The sequence below is a fragment of the Narcine bancroftii genome, chromosome 6 (genome assembly GCF_036971445.1).
Source record: "Narcine bancroftii isolate sNarBan1 chromosome 6, sNarBan1.hap1, whole genome shotgun sequence".
Taxonomy (NCBI): domain Eukaryota; kingdom Metazoa; phylum Chordata; class Chondrichthyes; order Torpediniformes; family Narcinidae; genus Narcine; species Narcine bancroftii.
Genome location: NC_091474.1, coordinates 227,914,033 through 227,934,102, shown reverse-complemented (window position 1 = coordinate 227,934,102; position 20,070 = coordinate 227,914,033). Strand labels below are relative to the sequence as shown.

The following is a 20,070-nucleotide window of genomic DNA, read 5'->3' as shown; positions in this document are numbered from 1 at the left end:
ACCTGCTGGAGATAGATACTCAGCGGTTCAAATAAAATCAGTAGAGAAAGAATTATCATTTTGGGTCAGAACTCTTCAAATGTTGAGTAGAAAAGATACAGAAGGATCAGGATTTAATGGGGGCAAATGGAATTGGTGGAGATGCACAAAAAGGTTGGTATGAATATGGGTGCAAGGCCCGTTCTGTGCTTTGCAACTCAAATACTGAAGAAATAAGAACATATAATAGGAGCAGGAGAAGGACGACATTTTGATCGTCATGCCTGCTCCACCATTAAATAAGATTGCGGTTGGTTTGGCTATGGACTTGGCTCCACTTACCCACCCATTCCCCACAAGCTTCAATTCCCCATTTTAAAAATTATTCTTAATTAAAAAGCTCCAAGACTGTGACCCTTGCTTCTGGACACCCCAAGCCAGAGTAAACCCTCCCAGCAACCAGTCTAATCCTTAGAAGTGTGTTTTTCCAATGGGATCTCCTCTTAATTCTTCAAGTGCCAATGAACATCAGCATAAATACAGTCTTATCCCAATCTCTCCTCAGCTCAGTCATCCCAGGAATCTGGTGAACCTTCACTCTCTATCAAGGGCAGGTACATCCAATTTTTAAATTTCCTTCATCAGGGGGGAAAAAAATGTTCAGGGAACTTTGAGGAGTTTGCACCAGTAACAGAGTGATAATGGAGAGGTAAAGCAGGGGCAGAAATCCTTTGACCCAGATGTCTCCATCAACCTTCAATCAAGCATTGTTTATGTACCTCTAACTGCTATGGATGCATTTCTGTGTTTCTACTCCACTCTGACCTAGAGTGTTGCCCCCTCTACCTTACATAGAACCTAGAACATGAAGCACAGTACATTCAGCCTTTCATGTTGTGCCAACCCATATACTAAATCTTTTTTTCTTTCATCCATGTGCCTAAGAATCTCTTAAATGCCCCTAATATTTCAGCCTCCATCACCATCACAGGCAAGGCAAGGCATTCCAGGCACCCACAACTCAAAAACTTACCCCTCAAAAACCCTAGTAGTATATTTAATTTACAAAAATTGAAAAAAGATGGAGGTATGACCTTACCTAATTTCAGATTTTATTACTAGGCTGCTAATATTTGCTATTTAACTTTTTGGATTTTTTATTCTGACAAATTGGATCATCCATTATGGACAGATTTAGAATTGAAATCTATACAGCAGTGTTCAGTGGCCTCTTTATTGGGTGCATCTCTTCCATTTAGCTTTTCCAACATCAATAAGGATATATCTAATCCAATACTCACATTCATTTAAAAAAATTAAATTGGAACTAGATTTGCAATTTAAAAAACACTCTATCCAGTGGTATCTCTTTTTTGACTTCAATAATTGATCAATTTTTCTCTATGGAAAAATCAATGGTTTTTTTTCCACAAATTTATTTAAGGAAGGATGTTTAAGAACAGCTTGCAAGTAAATAAAACTTACCAAATTTTTTCTCTAGTTGATAATATTTTTCAATTGAATCCCACCAAGAAAGGGTTAATTGGAATTCCATATGATAATTATTAAAATTACATCCAGTACTTCACAAGATTAAAAAGACTTGGGAACTACAACTTGCAAGACCCTTATCTGAGGAGCATGGGGACAAGATTTTTAAACTGCTGAATATACCTTCTATATGTGCCCGACATTCATTAATCCAATTCAAAGTTGTGCATCATGTTCACATATCCAATAAGATGGATGTATTTTTTTCTATGACAGATGCAAATCTGAAATTACTACATTGACACATATGTTTTGGTCTTGTCCATTCTTAGAAATTTATTGGAAAGGAATTTTTTTAATATCTTTTCAACTATACAAGAGCTACAACCCAATCCAATAACTGCTCTTTTCGGAGTTATTGACTCAGAAATAGGGAGTTTTTCTGTACCTGTTCAGCAGATTCTGCCCTTCTCTACATTGTTGGCTATAAGAGCTATCCTATTCAAAAGCAAAGTTTCTAGACCTCCAAAAGTGTTTCAATGGTTCTCTCATATTATGGCTTGTTTAATTTTAGAAAAAAAATTGGATAATCATGTACTTGACCACTCCCATCTGGGACACTGAACACTTTCACACTTGCAAGGAACCATTCCGAGTTTAAACTGTTCTACTTTCAACCAGTGATGTCATGACGCATTGAGCAATGGTGGACCTGCCTTAAATCCTGATCAATGTATAATGATTTTATATTTTAACAAAATTAATCATGCCTAATTATAACATAATTAAGCTTTATGTACAGCAAAGTATGAGCCCTTCAGCCCCTGTTTTACTGACCTATATATATACACACATTTAGAAGGGACCATGAGAAAGTGCTAGCAATAAATAGCCATGAGCAGACAATTTCTAAACAGGGTAGGAAAGTTGGTAGCACTATCGCACACAACTTATAAATACCATGGGATAAAGCGATGGCGGACCCGACGTCCCAGAACGTTGTACGGCAGAGAAAGAAAGGGCTGTCTTTATGCATGGAGCATTTGTGGAGGGGTTTCTCTGGCACACAGCATTCTGAGAAGTCAGGTCCACCATTGCTTTCCCCCAGTCTTTATAAATTGTGTGCTTTTGCGGTTTAAAAATTGTCCACTGTTGCTATTTATTACCTCTCTCGCTCCTCCACTACGACTTGCAAAGCTTATACCTTCATTTTAATCTTTTCTTTCAGGTTCCTGCACTCGAGCAAAAGCTTGGGTCATTTCAATCCCACAATGCAATTGCCCATTTCACACTTGCCTGATTGCAAAATGCCAGCGTCTGCAGACGCCAGGGATTATATCGGGGTCGAGGCAGTCTATCCTGGTCGTGAGATGATGTCATTTGATGCTGGCGTTGAGTTGATTTTGAAAGACACTTTAAAGGCCGATTAGTCGTTAATTCTTGGGATCACTTGCAAGTGTGGAAGGGGCTTTTGATTCAGTGAAATTTGATGATACATGGTGACTTTTATGTCTTATGTTCATATAATGTAAATGTTCCTAATGTGATTAGATGTATTTACTCTTCCAGATGAGATATAGTTTTACTTGTTTTTTTTTAATTTACGGTAGGAAACAAAAACTACAAAATATATGTAACCCTCAAGATGAGCTGCTCAGCTGTTTTTTTTTAATGTTAGTTTTTTTTAGAGTATATAAGCTGGATTTTTTAAATATATATATAATACTTATGGATTTTTTTTTTCATTTTCACCCATTGCAGTGGAGGGGGAAAAAATTGAATTTACTGTTTGAAGTTTTTTGTTAATATATACATATGTGATACTGTGGCGGCGCACATCCTCATGGCAAATCTGCCCCGCTTGTATCGCCACGTGGCAGGGCAGCCATGGGGAAATGGCGTCGGCAGAGGTTTCTCTCTGACTCCAGCATCCCTTCCAGCGCCCACCCTGGGGCAGCGATTATGATGTCACAATGCACCAGGTGACTGAGCTCATGCTGCCCTTAAAGGGGGCGCGCTGAATTAGAATAAAAACAGTCCTTAACCACCCTCAACGTGGTGGTTGTGTCTCTCTCTCACTGGTTCGTGCTGGAAGGGATGCTGGAGTCAGAGAGGGACCTCTGGTGACACCATTTCCCCATGGCTGCCCTGCCACGTGGGGAAAGATTGGGAAAAAAACTTGCCTCCCTTCACTTTGAACATTCATCCTCAGGTGCTTGCTATTCCTGTCCTGGGTAAAAAGTGCTGGCTGTCCACATTGTCTATGCTTCTCAGTCAGTCATGCAGACCTCCAAGTCTCCTCTCATCCTTCTACGCTCCACTGCGTTACAATGACGTGCAATGCAAGGTTGAGGAACAGGACCAAGTGTCTGGCCACCTTTCAGCCTCAATATTGAATTCTATAATTTAATATAACCCAACTTCAGTCTGCCCGGTTGTCTATCTGTGATAATGGCTCGGGAGATATACAGCTGTTGGAATCTGCAGCCAAAAAGAATCCACTGGAGAAACTCAGTAGTAAGTCAAGCAACCTCTATGGGGTAGAGGAGTGGAAAGAACGGTCAACATTTTGGATCAAAATGGGATTCAGAGATTCTTGCAGAGAAAACCCAAAAAGAAGTGCTGTTATCCCTCTCCAAGAAGGTATTAGTTATTGGATTCATTTGTCAATTTTCAACCTTCCTTAGAGGAAGGGGTTTTGAAAATGTTAAAACGGTTTTTTTTAATTTTGTTTTTTGTAGTTGTGCTTTATTTCATTATCAAAAATGAGCTCTGGATTTTTTAATTATGATCAAATTTGTAACTTTTTTCCAATTTTGCTGCACATTGTACAATTGTACTGTTCAATAGTTAATACTTTAAACATCCATCCATCCATCTATTTATTTATCCATCTATTTATTTATCCATTTATTTTTTTTTAAAGTGTGGCAGGTGCTAGAAAATGTTGGGAGATATTACTTCACTGGCGATATTTCAGAAGTGTGATCCTGAGGGGCTTTACTCCAAGGTAGTTTAGAAGCAGGAGAGGGAACATTATTGGGTTAAACAGGGTAAATGCCAAGAGAGAAGGCTTCCTCAAATTGGAGAGTACAGAGATGGGAAGAATTTCTTCTTGGCAATTTTGAAACACCTTGCCATGGAGAAATGAGGGAGTGCAATCCTTGGTTATATCCAAGGCTAAACAAATAGAGAAAACAATGCATTAGAGGATTGAAGAATGAAGTAGAAAACTCACGTAACAAATGAACTTCCAATTAGTCCAGTGAAAGCCACAGCAGCTCCGGCAATGGCAGTTTTCCTGCATCCATACAAGTCTGTAAAAACACTCACGATGGGAGAGCAGAAGAAGATCATCCCCATGGACATCGAGCCCACCCATGCTGTGAAAAAGAAAACCAAAACAATTAATAAACAGAACTGAGTGAAACATGAAAGTCTGCAGATGCTGTGATTGTAGTACAAAACACAGCAAAATGCAGGAGGAACTCAGCCGGTCCATCAGCATCCATCGGGAGACAAAGATATATTGCCATTATTTCAAGCCTGAGCCCTTCAAGGTAGCAAAGAGAGTTTAACATTCTTTGCACGTTCCATGAAGGGCTCAGGCCTGAAAATTTGGCAATATACCTTTGTTGCCTATCAACGCTGAAAGATCAGCTAAGTTCCTCCAACATTTCAGAGTGGTTTTAATATAGGGAAGTGTTCTCCCGTCAACGGCTTACACTGTTCCCAACTCCCCAATCTGGCATTGAGCAGGGACACGCATAATACCCTGTGCTACTCAATGGATAACAGAAATTGCATAGGCTGCTGAGCTTTGGGTGCCTGATTATCTGGCACTGTTGGAGTAATACTCTTCAAATGGAGACTGCCAGCATTGAGTTATAGACTAATAAACAAACAAAGCACAAGTTTCAAGCATAGCCTAGGCATATCATATGGAAATCTGATTGGCAGGAAAAGACCAAGTGAAGAAGTTTCTAGAAGATCTACTGAAGAGTTGAGAATGTATAAATTACTTACAGACAGAGCCAATTTGAACCCAGGCAACTGGGATTGTAATAGTGTCAAGTTATCGTGGTGAGGAAAACATTAACAAAGCTTATTGACAGAGGCCGGATCAAGTAGAATGCAGATTTTATTTCTGACTCCACTGTCTTTTTAAGAAACAACCCAAGCTCCACAATAAATCCCAGGCAATGAAAGGAAAGCCTTTCCTACTTAGTTGGATCTGACCAACAGGGACTATTCCAAGGTCATTAACAGATGACTTCCACTACCAACAATTCCATTCCCATCCACTGGCTCACAGGCCATCCCCATTCACTTTGGTTTGGTCAAAAATAGTCCCACAGTACAGACAGCAGACTGGGCTGAGCACAGTTGAGGCAAGGATCAAGCTGCTGCTTTTGGCTCCAGAGCAAGATTCCTTTGGTTTCTGACAACAGGTCTTCTGAACAAAATGCACTCAAAAACAAAATGTACAAGCAGAGTAAACATCAACAAGAACAAATAATAACCCTCCCACCTGCAGAAGGGAAACTCAAACAAAAATACATTGACAATTCAGATTAAATTTAAAATTAGGCCCCAGTTTCGATAAAAGCCCCTGACCTCAAACATTGCCTGATCATCGGTACTGCCTGACCTGCTGAGTTCCTTCAGCAAGCTCACTTGTTGCAATGAACTGACCACCACCACAACATGAACATTAGGGTGGCCAGACATCCAGTTTTAGGCTGGAAAGTCCAGCTTTTGAGCCTTGTGTCCTTCGTCCAGTGCCACCTCAAGCCAGACATTAATTTGTCCTCTATTTGGAGGGGAGGGCCCTACACCCCCATATGGAGAACAAATTAAGTAGCAGAAAGGGCACTTACCTGTTAAATGCTGTGTGCGCGCCCACATTTCTTGCACACACTCGCAAGTACCAGCTCGCGCATGCACATTGATGGGGAAGTGTGACAGAGGTAAGCCTCTCTCCTCCCCCCAGAGCTTATCTGATACTAACCCTGCAAAGTTGGAAATGGCCACCCTATAGCTTTCAAGGTAGCCAGATTACTTTAGAATCACTTTTAATCACATCATTTATAAAACTCTTGGCTGGATTTTGAAACATTACTTCACCAGGCTGTAAACACTTTTAGAAAGTTACTGACCTGACTTAAAATGATATAGCTTTTAAAGTGCTGCAGCTATTTAAAAAACGAACCTACAATAACAAAACACTTGAAATTAAGGTAATGGTTACTGAAATTTTATCCTGGTTATTTTGCCAGAGTTCAGACGGTCTGTACCGGTTCTGCTGGAGTTCTTCATAGGGCTTTCACAGCTCCCTAACAAATCTCTCAAAGGACAAGGATAGCAAGAGCATTGGAACACTAGCATCTCCCTTCCAGTCATAAACCACCCTCACTTGGAAATGCATCCCTCATCCTACATCAACACTGGGTTCAAATCAACAAATGAAGGATAAATATAATATAACTCACGATACAATGTTTGTATACCACCAACTGAAAACCTACTTGAAGGACAAATTGGGAAACAGTCTGAGGTTACCAAAAGGAAACTATTTTGAATATGTGATTACAGACACAATAATTTAAAAATTTGTAACAAACATGTACATTAAACTGCAAGAAAAGGAGAACGAAGAAACAAACGGTAAACCTAAAGAAAAATGGGAACAAGATTTAAACATAAAGATAAAGAAGGAAACATGGGAGAAGTTATGCTCTGGAACTAGGAGAAATACAATAAATACGAGGTTACGCATGATGCGATACACAGGCTATACATCACACCAAAAGTTAAATAAATGAGACCCAACAGTATCAGACAGATGTTTTCGCTGTAAAAAGGAAACGGGAACAACAATTCATGCAATTTGGACATGAGAGAAAGTGGAAAAATTTTGGGAAGATCTAAGCCAGATATTAAATAAAATCACAAAAAGCAATATACCAAAAAACCCAGAGATCTTCCTCCTAAGTAATATAAGAAATAAAGAATTTGGACTCGATTTGGATGGAGCACAAAAAAGATTTGTTATGATAGCCCTAGCTGTAGCAAAAAAATGTATTATGTCAACCTGGAAATTAGAAGACAACTTGAGAATACAACAATGGTACATAGAAATGAATAAATGTATTCCATTAGAAAAAATAACATAATTTAAGAAATAACATCACAATATTCGAACAAATATGGAAGCCATACATGAAATACAATAGAGAAATCCTGCCATGGACTTCCACCACCTAAAATGACAGAAGGAGAAGATAACGAAAAGAACTGACTCAGTAAAATTTCTTTTTTTTTTTATTAAGTGACGACATTGTTTAACGGGTTTAATGTATCTTATAGATTGAACTTTAAATAAATGGGAAAGGGAGTGAGGGAGGGAGGGGGAAAAGGGGGAGAAAATGACACTATATATTCAAGAGAAAAAATGTCTGTATGTATCTTGGTCAATATGGATTATAGTGTGAAAAATAAAAAAAATTTAAATAAAAAACACTGGGTCCAAATCCTGGAACTCCCACGGCAACCGATCCGAAGCATTACAAACCTGAAGTTTCCCCGTTTCTCTTTCCACCAGTTACCAGTGCAATATCTCTACTGACGCATCCAATACACTAGATACAATATCACCTATAACCTCACACGGGTATGTGGTATTTTTAGAAGATGGAATTCATACCTAAGGTACATCATGGTAAATTTTTGACAATTCTCTCCCTCTTCCCTTCCCTCCCCCCACCCCCCCACCCCGTGCTCAAAACACCAAAGAGCATTATTTATTCCTTGATAGGGGTGGGGTTTCTTAGGTAAAGCCAATCTTTTCTTTTTCTTATTCCTTTTTCTTTTCTTTGTTTCTTGAGGGGTGAGGGGATTCTTATTTTCTTCTTCTTTCTCTCTATCATCTTTTTAATATGCTTTCTCCCTTTGAATTTGCATTTTTGTAGAATTTTTCTTTTATAATAATTGAATTACATGTTGACTCTTTTCTCACTTCCTTTATTATCAACATATAGATCACTATTATTTTATTATTGTTGATATTTCTTTCTGATTTATTCTTCATTTTGACTGATTGAAAATTCTCAAAATATTCAAAAAAGAATTTAACATAAATGACTTGGCCTGAAACTAGGCTTCCTTCTGCTATCTAATCTAAAGATTAGAGAACTCATTTGTTGGTTAAGATAAGACCTCTAAGCTTGACTTATTTCAGTTTGCCCATCACCATAGCAGGTCTATGGGAGATACCATCTCACTGGCTCTACAGGAAGACCTGGAACGCCTAGAGAGCAAAGATACGTACATCAAGATATGACTGAGTTCAATAATCAACACCATCATCCCCTCAAAACTGATCAGCAAACTCCAAGACCTGGGAGTTAACACCCCAGGTCTTGGATCATGGATTTCCTCACCTCCACACTACAATCAGTGAAGATTGGTAAGAACTTCTCCACAATCTCATCAGTACTAGAGCACCACAGGGCAGTTCTTAGTCCCCTGCTCTACTCGCTTTACACCTTTGATGGTGTGGCTCGGCATGACAATAACCCCATCTACAAATTTGCCAACGATACCACGGTAGTGGGCTGTACAAAGGAAGGGGATGAGTCATCATATAGGGAGGGAGATTGAAAACTTGGTTGAATGGTGCAACAACAATCATACACTTACTGTCACCAAAACTAAGGAGCTGATTGTTGACTTCAGGAAACCAAGGAATATACAATCCAGTGATCATTAAGAGATCAGAGGTAGAGAGGAAGAGCAAATTTAAGTTCCTGGGAGTTACTATCTCGGAGGATCATTCCTAGACCCAACACACCAATGGCACCTTGAAGAAAGCACGTCAGTGCTTCTACTGCCTCAGGAGTTTGCAGAGATTAGGTATGACACCAGAAACCCTGACAAATTTCTACACAGGTGTGGTAGAAAGTGTGCTGACTGGCTGTATCGTGGTCTGGTATGGAAATACCAATACTCCCGAGCTCAAAGCCCTCCAAAAAGGTAGTGGAGTGGACACAGCAAAGGACATCACAGGCAAAACCCTCCCAACTATTGAGTACATCTACCAGGACTGCTGCCCTCAGAGAGCAGCAGCAATCATCAAAGATCCTCACCACCCAGCACATGCTCTGTTCTGGTTGCTGCCAAGAGGTATAGGTGCCACAAGATTTGCACCACCAAGTGCAGGAACAGCTGCTACCCCTCCACCATTAGTATCCTCAACAACAAACTCAGACTCATTTAAGGAGTTGTGCACTTTTATTTTATTTTTGTTCTGTATTGCACGGTTGTTTACATTTGTTATCTGTTTATAGTTCTTTATTTGTTTAAATGTTTTATGCTGTGTAGTTTGTTTTTTGTACTACCAATTAGTCGCAATTCTGCTGCGCCAGAAGGAAAAAGAATCTCAGGGTTGTATGTGATGTCATGTATATACCGACAATAAATCTGAAATCTGTGCCAATTTTGATCCCACTCTCCCACACATTTACAACACTGATTACAATATGCATCTTCCACGCCAATACTTCCTGTTGTTCTTCAGTGCACCCCAATTACCACAAAGTGAATTAATGCAAATATTAAAAGTGTTATGGTCCCTCAGCACCATTACCATAGAGAAATTCCCAGGCTGTTGAGAGTAACGCAGCCAAAAAGGGAGTTTTAGCAAATTTATTGGGAGACACGAGAGACCGAAGGATCCAAACACACTTAAGACACCATCCCAAAGAGGTCACAAACCTCTTGCTGCTTGCTACCTTTGGGAAGAAGGTACAGAAGCCTGAAATCCAGCACCTACTGGTTCAAGAACTGTTTTTCCCCCTTACTATCCTAATCATATATTCTGGCACATTAAAGACCTGTCTACATTTTTTTCTTGCACTAATTGTGAATATTTATCATCTTTATATAGTGGGTGATTTGATGAATATTTTTGGTTGCACACAAATACTGTTTGGCTACAAGAAGAATTTCAGTACACATATTTGAGTGTATGACAAGAAACATTATTCTAAACAACATGGATCAGCCACTGAATCCAGCTCAGGTCCTCACAAACCTGCATCTGGAGTCCCACAGCACTGAGTGACTACACAATTTATGCCACAGTCAAAACAATACGAATCCTTGCAGATGGCCCCTCTACATGGGCGAATCTGGTGATCAAAGCCCCAAAGGAAAAGGATTCTGGTCAGCCCAGCTATCTATTATTAAAATATGGCTAGTCAAAATTTAATTCAATCTCCAGACCAGCAGTATCAACTGGAATATCAGTGCATTGCAATAGGGGTTGGCTTGCATGCGGTGGTGGTTTATATTCGCTCACTAGGCACGATGGGATGTCTAGGGGTATGTTGAAGCACCTTTAAAATATTTGGGGGAAATTTTAACTCAAAATTAGGTTCAGTTTAGATGTAAAAATCACCTCAAATCTAAGCACTCAAATTTTTCTTAAAATTAGCTGAGCTCACAGAGCTGCTGTAACAGCAGTGCTACCGTTGGTGCAGACCGTGGAGAGCAAGGAATGGGGAGAAAGAGCTGCTCGGCAGGATCCTACTGCCCGGTCGTGAAGCCGACGACTCTGTAAAGGCTTTAAACGACCTATTAAAGGTACCCTTTTTTGTGCCCAAGATGGCAGAGTGCTGGTCAAAAAATTACAAACTCTTGGCCTCTGTACCCCACTGTGCAACTGGATCCTTGACTTTCACAATGGAAGAGCAGTCAGTATGAATTGGAAACAATGTCTCCTCCTCAATGATCATCAACACAGATGCTCCCCAAGGATGCGTGCTTAGCCCATTGCTCTACTCATTATACACCCAGGACTGTGGGGCCAGGCACAATTCCAATGGCATCTCCAAGTTTGCCGATGATACCAGATTTGTTGGCAGAATTACAACCAGCAATGAAAAAGCGTCCAGGCAAGGAGACAGATCAGCTCATTCAATGGTGTAATGACAACCTTTTACAACTGTCACCAAAACCAACGGAAGTCAGGAAGACACAACCCAGACCTCATCAAGGGCTCAGTAGTGGAGAGGATTAAGAACTTCAAATTCCTGGGTTTCAGCATCTCCAAGGATCTGTCCTGGAGCCTCCATGTTGATGCAATCAGAAGCAGGCTCACTGAGTGTGAGGCAGTTCAGTATGTCACCAAAGATTCTTGTAGACTTCTACAGGTGAACCTTGGAGAGCATTCTGGCTGGTTACCTCACTGCCTGGTATGGAGGCGCAAACTCCAGGGGCTGTTAACTCAGCTTGCAACATCACAGACACCAGAACTCAGTCCATCGAGGACATCTACATGAGGCAGTGTCTTTAAAAAAAAAACAGCCTCTATCCTCAAAGAGGCTCACCACCCTTGCCTTCTTCACTCTGCCACCATAGGTGAGAAAATGTACAGGAGTCTAAAGACAAGCACTCGGTACAATTCCGATTATCCAAGATGGTCGGGATCTGGCCCATTTCAGATAAACTTTTTCTTCCAGAGGACCAGTTTTTGTTTTTTTTTAAAAAAAACAGTAATGGTGTTTATACAACAACAAACGACAAGGCTTTCTAAGTTTAAAGTTTAATCCTCACCAAAAAAATGCTGGCAACTGCCGATCACCGACATTTCCCCACCAAGGCTCTGCCTGCGCTGGGGGCCCAGACATCCGCTACTGCTGTGTGCCGGGGCCAACGTCACACCAGTCATTTCGGCTCCAAAAAAAATTCAGATAATTGAGAATTTCCGAGATTCCGGTTTTGGATAATCAGAATTATAATATGAATGTTTGCACTATGATGTTGTCGCAAAACACCGAATTTACGGAGCGGAAACAGGCCATGTTGGCCTTTCAAGTCCGCACCGTTTGGGATAAAGACTAGTTTCCTTTATTTGCCGGGTGTTTGTAATCAAACAATTCACGCGTAATTAAAGTGTACATTCCAGCTTTTATTCAAGGTTATTTTATCTACATTTCTACACGTAGAAATTACAGCACTTTTTGTACATAGCTCCCCCATTTCAGGGCACCGTAATGTTTGGAACATATGGCTTCACAGGCGTTTAAGTACTCGGGCATGTTTGATTGCTTCAATGGTGCAGGTATAAGAGAGGCTTCTAAGCCATTGATCATATTTGGATTCTGTAGTTGCAATTTTTCAACACAACGACTAGAGCTGTTGCCAATGAGAAATCAAAGAAAGCATCGAGAGAGAAAAACAATACTAAACCAGGAAGAGACATGTCAAAACCTTAGGAATACAAAACAAAATCAACAGTATGGAACATCGTTAGGGTTAGGATCAGTACTCACAAAGAGAATGGTATTCCAAGACCCCCACCGCTGATGAAACAAAGAACTCTCATCATTCATAAATATCTGGCTGACAGATCAGAAACACTCTTCAGGAGGCAGACGTGGATATGTCAATAACTACTGCCAACAGAAAACTTCATGAACAGAAATAAAGAGGCTACACTGCAAGATGCAAACAATGACAACGGTCATATGCATTAGATCAGCGGTTTTCAAACTGTCCCATTAAACTCACGTTCTACCTTAAGCAATCCCAATGCCACAAGTGCTGTGATTAGTAAGGGATTGCTAAAAATGGTATGTGAGTGGAAAGAAAAGGTTTGAAAACCATTTTTACTCATACCCAATTGACATGTGCACGGTATCACAACTCCAAAGGAAATGGGCCAATGGCAATTTTTCTCAACCTTCCCTTCCCACTCACATCCCATCTTAAGCAATCCCTTGCTAATCACAGAGCACCTATGGCATGGTAATTGCTTAAGGTGGAATGTGAGATTAGAGGCAGTTTGAAAACCACTGCTTTAGAAGATCTAACGCATCCACACTTTGCTCTCGTCATCATCTGATACAAGCTAATCATGGTCTCACATGTCCACAAGACCTTCTTCCAGAATTCTGCAGGGTCTTTTAAATACATCTTAGCAAAATGATGTGCTATCCTTTCTGTGGCTTCATTGGCTCAACTCTGCTAAACAAAAAGGCAATTACAGACTCCAAAAGTGATCAAAAGCTCAGAAGCCTAGCTCTCACACCTGGACCAATGAAGCAATTAAACATACCCAAGTACTCAAAAATACTTACGAACCCAAATTACTCAAACATTGCGATGCCCTGAAATGAGGGGACTATGTATAAAAAGTGCTGTAATTTCTACATGGTGAAACCAAAATGTAGACAAATAACCTTGAATAAAAGCTGGAATGTGCACTTTGATCACATGTAAATTGTTTGATTACAAAATTTGAAACTGGAGCACAGGGGTAAATAGAGGGAGAAAAGTGTGTCAAACATTTTAACATTTTTTTAAACATTTAAATTTTTTCCCTCTTCAGTGTTAATTAATTAAAGCCAGTGTCAAGACAGAAGAAAGGCATTAATGTAGTTCAATTAATAACCTTAGTAAAGCCAGTGGCTAAAGGCCATTTAGTGTCACATTGTAGGAAGCAAGTGTATATTTATGTACTTAATGAAGTCCCTCCATGCCTAAAGTCACACCATTTGTAAAAAAAATTCATCAGCCAAGCAGACAATATCTTTAGTCCAAATTTAGTCCAAATTAAAGTTACAAGGGACATTGGCACAATTTAGCACAAATTCCTAAAGTATTGGCAGCTGAAACCATATACATGGGCACAACATGGCGCAGGCAACCAAATAAAACACTCATGCAGAGCAAACAAAAGGAACACCAGCCCCAGACAATTTTAAAATGACTTTTAAAAATAGCGGCACAAGCTAAAGGGCAGCAGAGCAAGACAACCCAGCCCACCCTGGCAAGCTGGACTTTCGTGTTACTGACAGTCATTGCAGTGAGGAGATACAAGGCGATATTTGCATCAGCTATACTTCAATGTTAATTTCAGAATTCATTTTGACTCCTTATTTTCAAAGAAGAAAGTTTCTCTGGACCCGTGCACAAGTTGAGGATTTACTTCATGGCTTTCGTCATGAAAACCCTAATTTTCAGTGAAAGCCCAGGGATGAATACTTGGAACATGGGTAATCTCCTTCCCAGAGTTTAATGGAGAAAAAAGTAAAAGTTGCCTTTGCCATTTTAGAAAGCCATTAAAATACAACTTCCCAAAACCATTGGAAGTTGATTAGGATCATTATATACAGAAAAATTAAGTTTAGGGTCAAACAGCACATCCTCACACAAGCTGGAGCAACTTTCAAAACATCAGAAACATCTTGCGTTCCAGTGGTTTCATGTTAAGCATGGCCTTGTTTTTATGGGGTTGTGCTCCTCCCTACTATCTTCATTAAGTCACTGAACCCGCAAACCAGGCAGTTTTGCATTTCTCTCTAGCAGTAATAATCACCACATATGATAAAACGTGGAATGCCTAGCTAGAGTCTCTGCCAGCTGCTGTTGTTCAATGCAAAATGTGTTCTCAACTGATTCAGCACATTGAAATATTGGGTTTCTATCTCCCAAATTGTGGAGATGTTCTTACTGATTGTGTTGAATGCTGAAGTGTCATCTACAAAGAACATCCTGATGTGTCTTTGCTCTCCAGGTGTTCCAGGGCCTTGTGCAAAACTTGACGTGATTTTATTGGCAGCCAGTCACTTGTTGGATATACCCCATTGCTTTTGATTCAAAGACAAAAGATTTTTTTTTAATTTCTCTTGACAGAATTGGCATCTCCTTTGGATAGCTTCAGCATGTTCCTGCCAAATTCTAGCAGTTTGGTAGCATTCCTATCCCATGTCATTAATTTAGATTCTAGCCAAACCAATTAATGCTGCAATTAAGATACCAACTGTGCAACTATTCAACAGTGGTCCTTTGTTCATTCAGTCATCTGTTTCATTGCTGTAATTGGCCTTGTTTAAATCATCAGTTTAAAGTTAACTTGTCTCCATCGCTCTGGTCATCTTGGCTATGTTTAATTATATTCATGCCGCTAAAGTACAAAATAGTTTCTTTCAATTAAAATAGAACCCAAGAGTTGCACCTATTTGGGAGGGAGAAACCCAACATTTCAAATTATCTGCAATGTGCGGAATCAGTTGAGCATATTTTGCCATATATTCAAAATAAATGAGGGGAATATTAAGGAAGATGACTAAAGATGATAGCTTCTGCCTCACCCACAGGAAAATTAATCTCAGGGTCGTTTGCGATGTCCTGTATGTACTCCGAAAATAAATCTAAACATTGTATACTTTTTTTTTAAATCAATTGTTCAAAGAAGAGGTCATTGTCTAAACAAGCCTGATACCAAGAAAAATACTTTGCCGATTCATAATTCTTAGGTTTCATGGAAAGAATCAAATCAGCTCACTAGCACACAATTCAAACTGTAGCAGTTTATGAAAATTCATCAGATAACACACAAAGTTCACAGTAAAATGCTAAAAATTCCTTTTAAAATTGTTAAAAATTAATTATTTAGTTATTATTAAAAAGATCACTAACTTGTTTAAGAAAAATGTCTCGCCTTACTGAATCAGGTTTAAAAAAAATCCTCATCTCAATAGTCTCTTTCAAGGATGCTTTTCAAATTTGCTCTTATTTTTTTTAATTCAATGGATTCACTTATTTCCTCTTTTTGATGGAAAATTAAGCATTCCTGCTTGAAAATATCAAAATTTTGAGAAATGGGGACTTGGCATTACCCAATCTGATGTTATTACTAGGCAGCAAACATCAGATAGATCATTATCTGGATACATCATAATGAATATACAGGTGGATTGATTTAGAGATTAAATCCATTAGACACTCATTTCAATATTTGGAGCACATTTGTCTTTTTTACTCTCCAAACTAACTGATAATTTTGTGTTAGACATACTTCACTTATTTGGTTTCATTCAGAAAACATTTTGGTTATCACAGATTTTTATTAATTAGTCCAATTTTACACAATTCCTTTTTTTCCAAAAAACCTTCAGTCCAAGACATTGGATATACTTAATGGTCTAAGTTGCGTATTCAATCTTTCTTGGACTTGAATACAGACCAAAACTTTGCTTCTTTTGAGCAATTATCTACCACATTTTAATGATCTAATCAACATTTATTTTGTTATTTACAAATTAGAAGTTTTTGATTTTAATCTTATTTGGGAAGTATATAATTTTAGACCTAATCAGAAAGGACTGCTTTCAGCCCTTTATGAACTACTTTTAAGATTTAGCACTAGTTCTTTAACAAAAAGTTTGGGAACATGACTTTTCTTTTAACAACTGTTTGCTGAAGATACATGGGATTCAATTTTGAAAAATGTACATTCATCCTCTCTCTGTTCTAGACATTCCTTGTTACAGTTTAAAGTAGTCCATAAGACCCACTATTCCAAAGTTTAATTAGCTAAATTTTATCCCAATATATCCTCTAAATGTGATAAATGTATAACTCAGGAAGGTATGTTCTGGTTATGTCCCTCCCTTTGTAACTACTGGGAAGCAGTATTTATTACACTATCTTTAATTCTTTATATAAATCTCTCTCCAAGCCCTTTTATTTTTGGAATGAGTGGACCATCTCAATCCACATTGACCCCATCTCAATCCCATGACGCTGCTTTTGGTTCCCTAATTGCTAGGAAGCTCTTTTTGCTGTGGTGGAAAGATGTTGTCACTCCCACACAGACACAATGGCTATTGGATTTGATGGCATCCCTCTCAAGAAAATTAAATGTTCAACTACTAAAATAAGTTTTTAAAAATTCTCTTTGGGTTCTTTTTACAATTATTTTCAAAATTTATAGATGAATTATTTTTGTATTTACTTTTCTTTTTCATTTTTTAAACTATTATTATTAATCACTCAGATAATAGGTTGGGGTTAGAAATGACATTAGTTATAGGTTTTTTTTCTTTTTTAAAATAGAAAAGATGGATCATATGAATCTTGTTTACCGTTGTTCACTATCTGTAATTTTATTTACTTTTCCCTGAACTTTTTATCATATGTTTCTATGCATTTGGTATTATTTTCTCAAAACCAATAAAAAGATTGAAGAAAGGAAGTATCAAGGTTGATAAATCTCAGGATCCAGACCAAATGTAATCCCAGAACATTGTGGGAAGGCAAGAAGGATATTGTTGGAGTTTTGCAAAGATTTTTAATTCATCATTTGGGCACCAAACACTCATGATGAAAAATGTGGTGCCATTATTTTAAAAGGCCTGTAAGAACCCTGATAACTACAAATCTGTTTAGTCTGACATCAGTGGTAGTGAATCTGGTGGAGAGGATTAGAATGAATTAGATTCTATCAACATTTGGATTGCTAGGGGAAAATTAAGGAGAATCAACTTGGATGTGTGTGCAAGAAATCATGTCTTATGAACTTGGATCACAGGTTTATTTTGAAACGGTGACAAGAGAGCAGCAGTTTATGTTATTTGTATGGTAGTTAGGATGAATGGAAGGTTAGACCACATGGGATAAGGAGGCCAGCTAGCCAACTGAATAAAAAAATTAATGATTGGAGTCCAAGCAGTTATAAACTGGAGGCCCAGAAGATAAGAGCACAGAACTCCCCTGTAGTGCTCGAAGGCCATTACAAACATAACAGAAGAGGAATAAACAAGAGAGAAAAAAATTCTCTCTTTACAACACAAAATATGGTGATTGAAGAGCAAAAGACCCTGATAATGGAGAAAATGCATCATGGACTGAAGAGTGTTGCGAAGGGCTGAATGGCCACATTGTTAATCAGATATTGACAGTATCTCATATAGAAGACAGGAAAAAGAGGAAACAGACCATATAAAGTAAAGTACTTCATAGAAGTTTATAAGAATAACAGTCATTTGAACTACCAAGTTGAGCCAAATTCTAAACTAGCAAGTTTTGAAACTGAATGTATAAATTGTTAGCTAAAAAAAAAATCACAAATATTTCTTGTTACATCTTAGATGACATTGAACTTAGTTTCAATTTTTTCCCCATTTGATGAAATTAATTTTGTCAGGTTTCCTGAATTAGGAAATCTTCACAATTTAGAAAAAGAATATCTAAATAAATAATGCTTCATGTTATTTGACATCAATCACCAAATTAACAAAAAGAGAAACAAATTCTGGAAAAAATTTTAAACTGAACCACGCGTAAACCCCAAATCCCTGGTTTTAGATTCAAAGTTACTTTACTCTGGCTGATTCATTTTTGTCACAAGTCACACTTGCACTCATTTCAAAATTGAACATCAAAAAAATCACTGGAAATGTAAATGAACCAAAAGGCTGAAATAACTTGAACCACCATGAATGAATGAATGAATGAATGAAGCTTATTGTAATAGATACTAATACAATGCTTGCTAAAGATTGCCAGGTACTCAAGACACAAAGTATAACAAATAAGTAAATAAAAATAAAATATAGAAACAAATATTCATAGTTGGCCAATAGTTTCAAAACAAATGCATCTGTAGTGAAGATACTTCTATGATTGATTTGATGTAGAGTAGGATAGAGAGGTTCAACAGCCTGATAGGTGTTAAAATGGGGTGGGGTGGGGGCGTTGGGCAACCTTTAACATGCGTGGGACTGATGGCGAGTCAGTGGTTGAATGGCAGACCTCACTTCTTAAGGCAATGCCCCAAGTGGATGTCTTCAAAGGATGCAAAGCCTGTGACTTGGTTGTGACAGCCACTCGCTGCAGGCTTCAGTGGATTGTTGAACGTCTTAACAAAAATGACATCATGCTCAGACAACCAGCCACAATGCTATATAATGAACTGCTTACGTCAGTGTAGTTCCTTACAGGAACTGGTGTTTAACCACAGAACCACAATCAAGCCCGTGACTGTGCACGTCTGGGGAAAGAAACTAGTTCATCAAAAAAGTTCAAATAAAAGACTCCATCAGCAATTGTGACCTTGGGACAACAGGAAACATCTAATTTATGGTCTTTGCTCAGCTTGCAACTTCCAAAGCTGCACCGATGGGCCTGTCGCTTTACTACCGAAGCACTCAGTTCAAGAGCAAACACACTGGCTTTCCCAGTGACAAGTGGCCAGCAAGAGGAATTGTGCAAGCTTGGCAGCTATTATGCAAACATACTTTGTAACTGCAGAGTGCTGCTGAGGCCAAAGTGGACACTTATTAGTATCCGAATGAAGACTTTGCACGTGGCCACTGATAAGCAAAGGGCAGTCCAGCAGAAGGCACATCTCACAAAGCATCTGCTCAAACATGACTTTTACTAAATAAATTAGCACACTTTTCAAATAGACAGATGCACTGAGCTGCTTCACATGACTGTTCACTGAACTCAGCAACTGGCCACCATACCAGCTGTGTACAAACAAGGCCAGATGTCAGTTCTTCAGAGCCAAGCAAAATGAAGCGACTGTCAACCAGGCAAAATGCAAACATTGCGTAAACTGTGACATGGAGATATGACACTTCAATGCATCCACAAACTAATTCACTGCAATCCACATCCCCGATGAAATCAAGAAAATAAAAAAATATTCAGGATTTACACGTCAGGCGACTCAATCGACTACATCTCACTTTCAACACCCTCAGTACTGGTCAACAAACTCCAAATCCTGGGCTTCCCTCTGCA

At 38.8% G+C, this 20,070-nt stretch overlaps 1 protein-coding gene across 1 annotated transcript in view; it reads right to left on the bottom strand.

Annotated features, from left to right (window-relative positions):
- slc16a10 (solute carrier family 16 member 10) overlaps positions 1-20,070 on the bottom strand; it is an 88,600-nt gene that overhangs the window by 42,336 nt on the left and 26,194 nt on the right. The window contains exon 2 of the mRNA XM_069887626.1: positions 4,709-4,853. Within this exon, the coding sequence (XP_069743727.1) occupies positions 4,709-4,853 (145 nt within the window). The remainder of the gene's footprint in view (positions 1-4,708; positions 4,854-20,070) is intronic.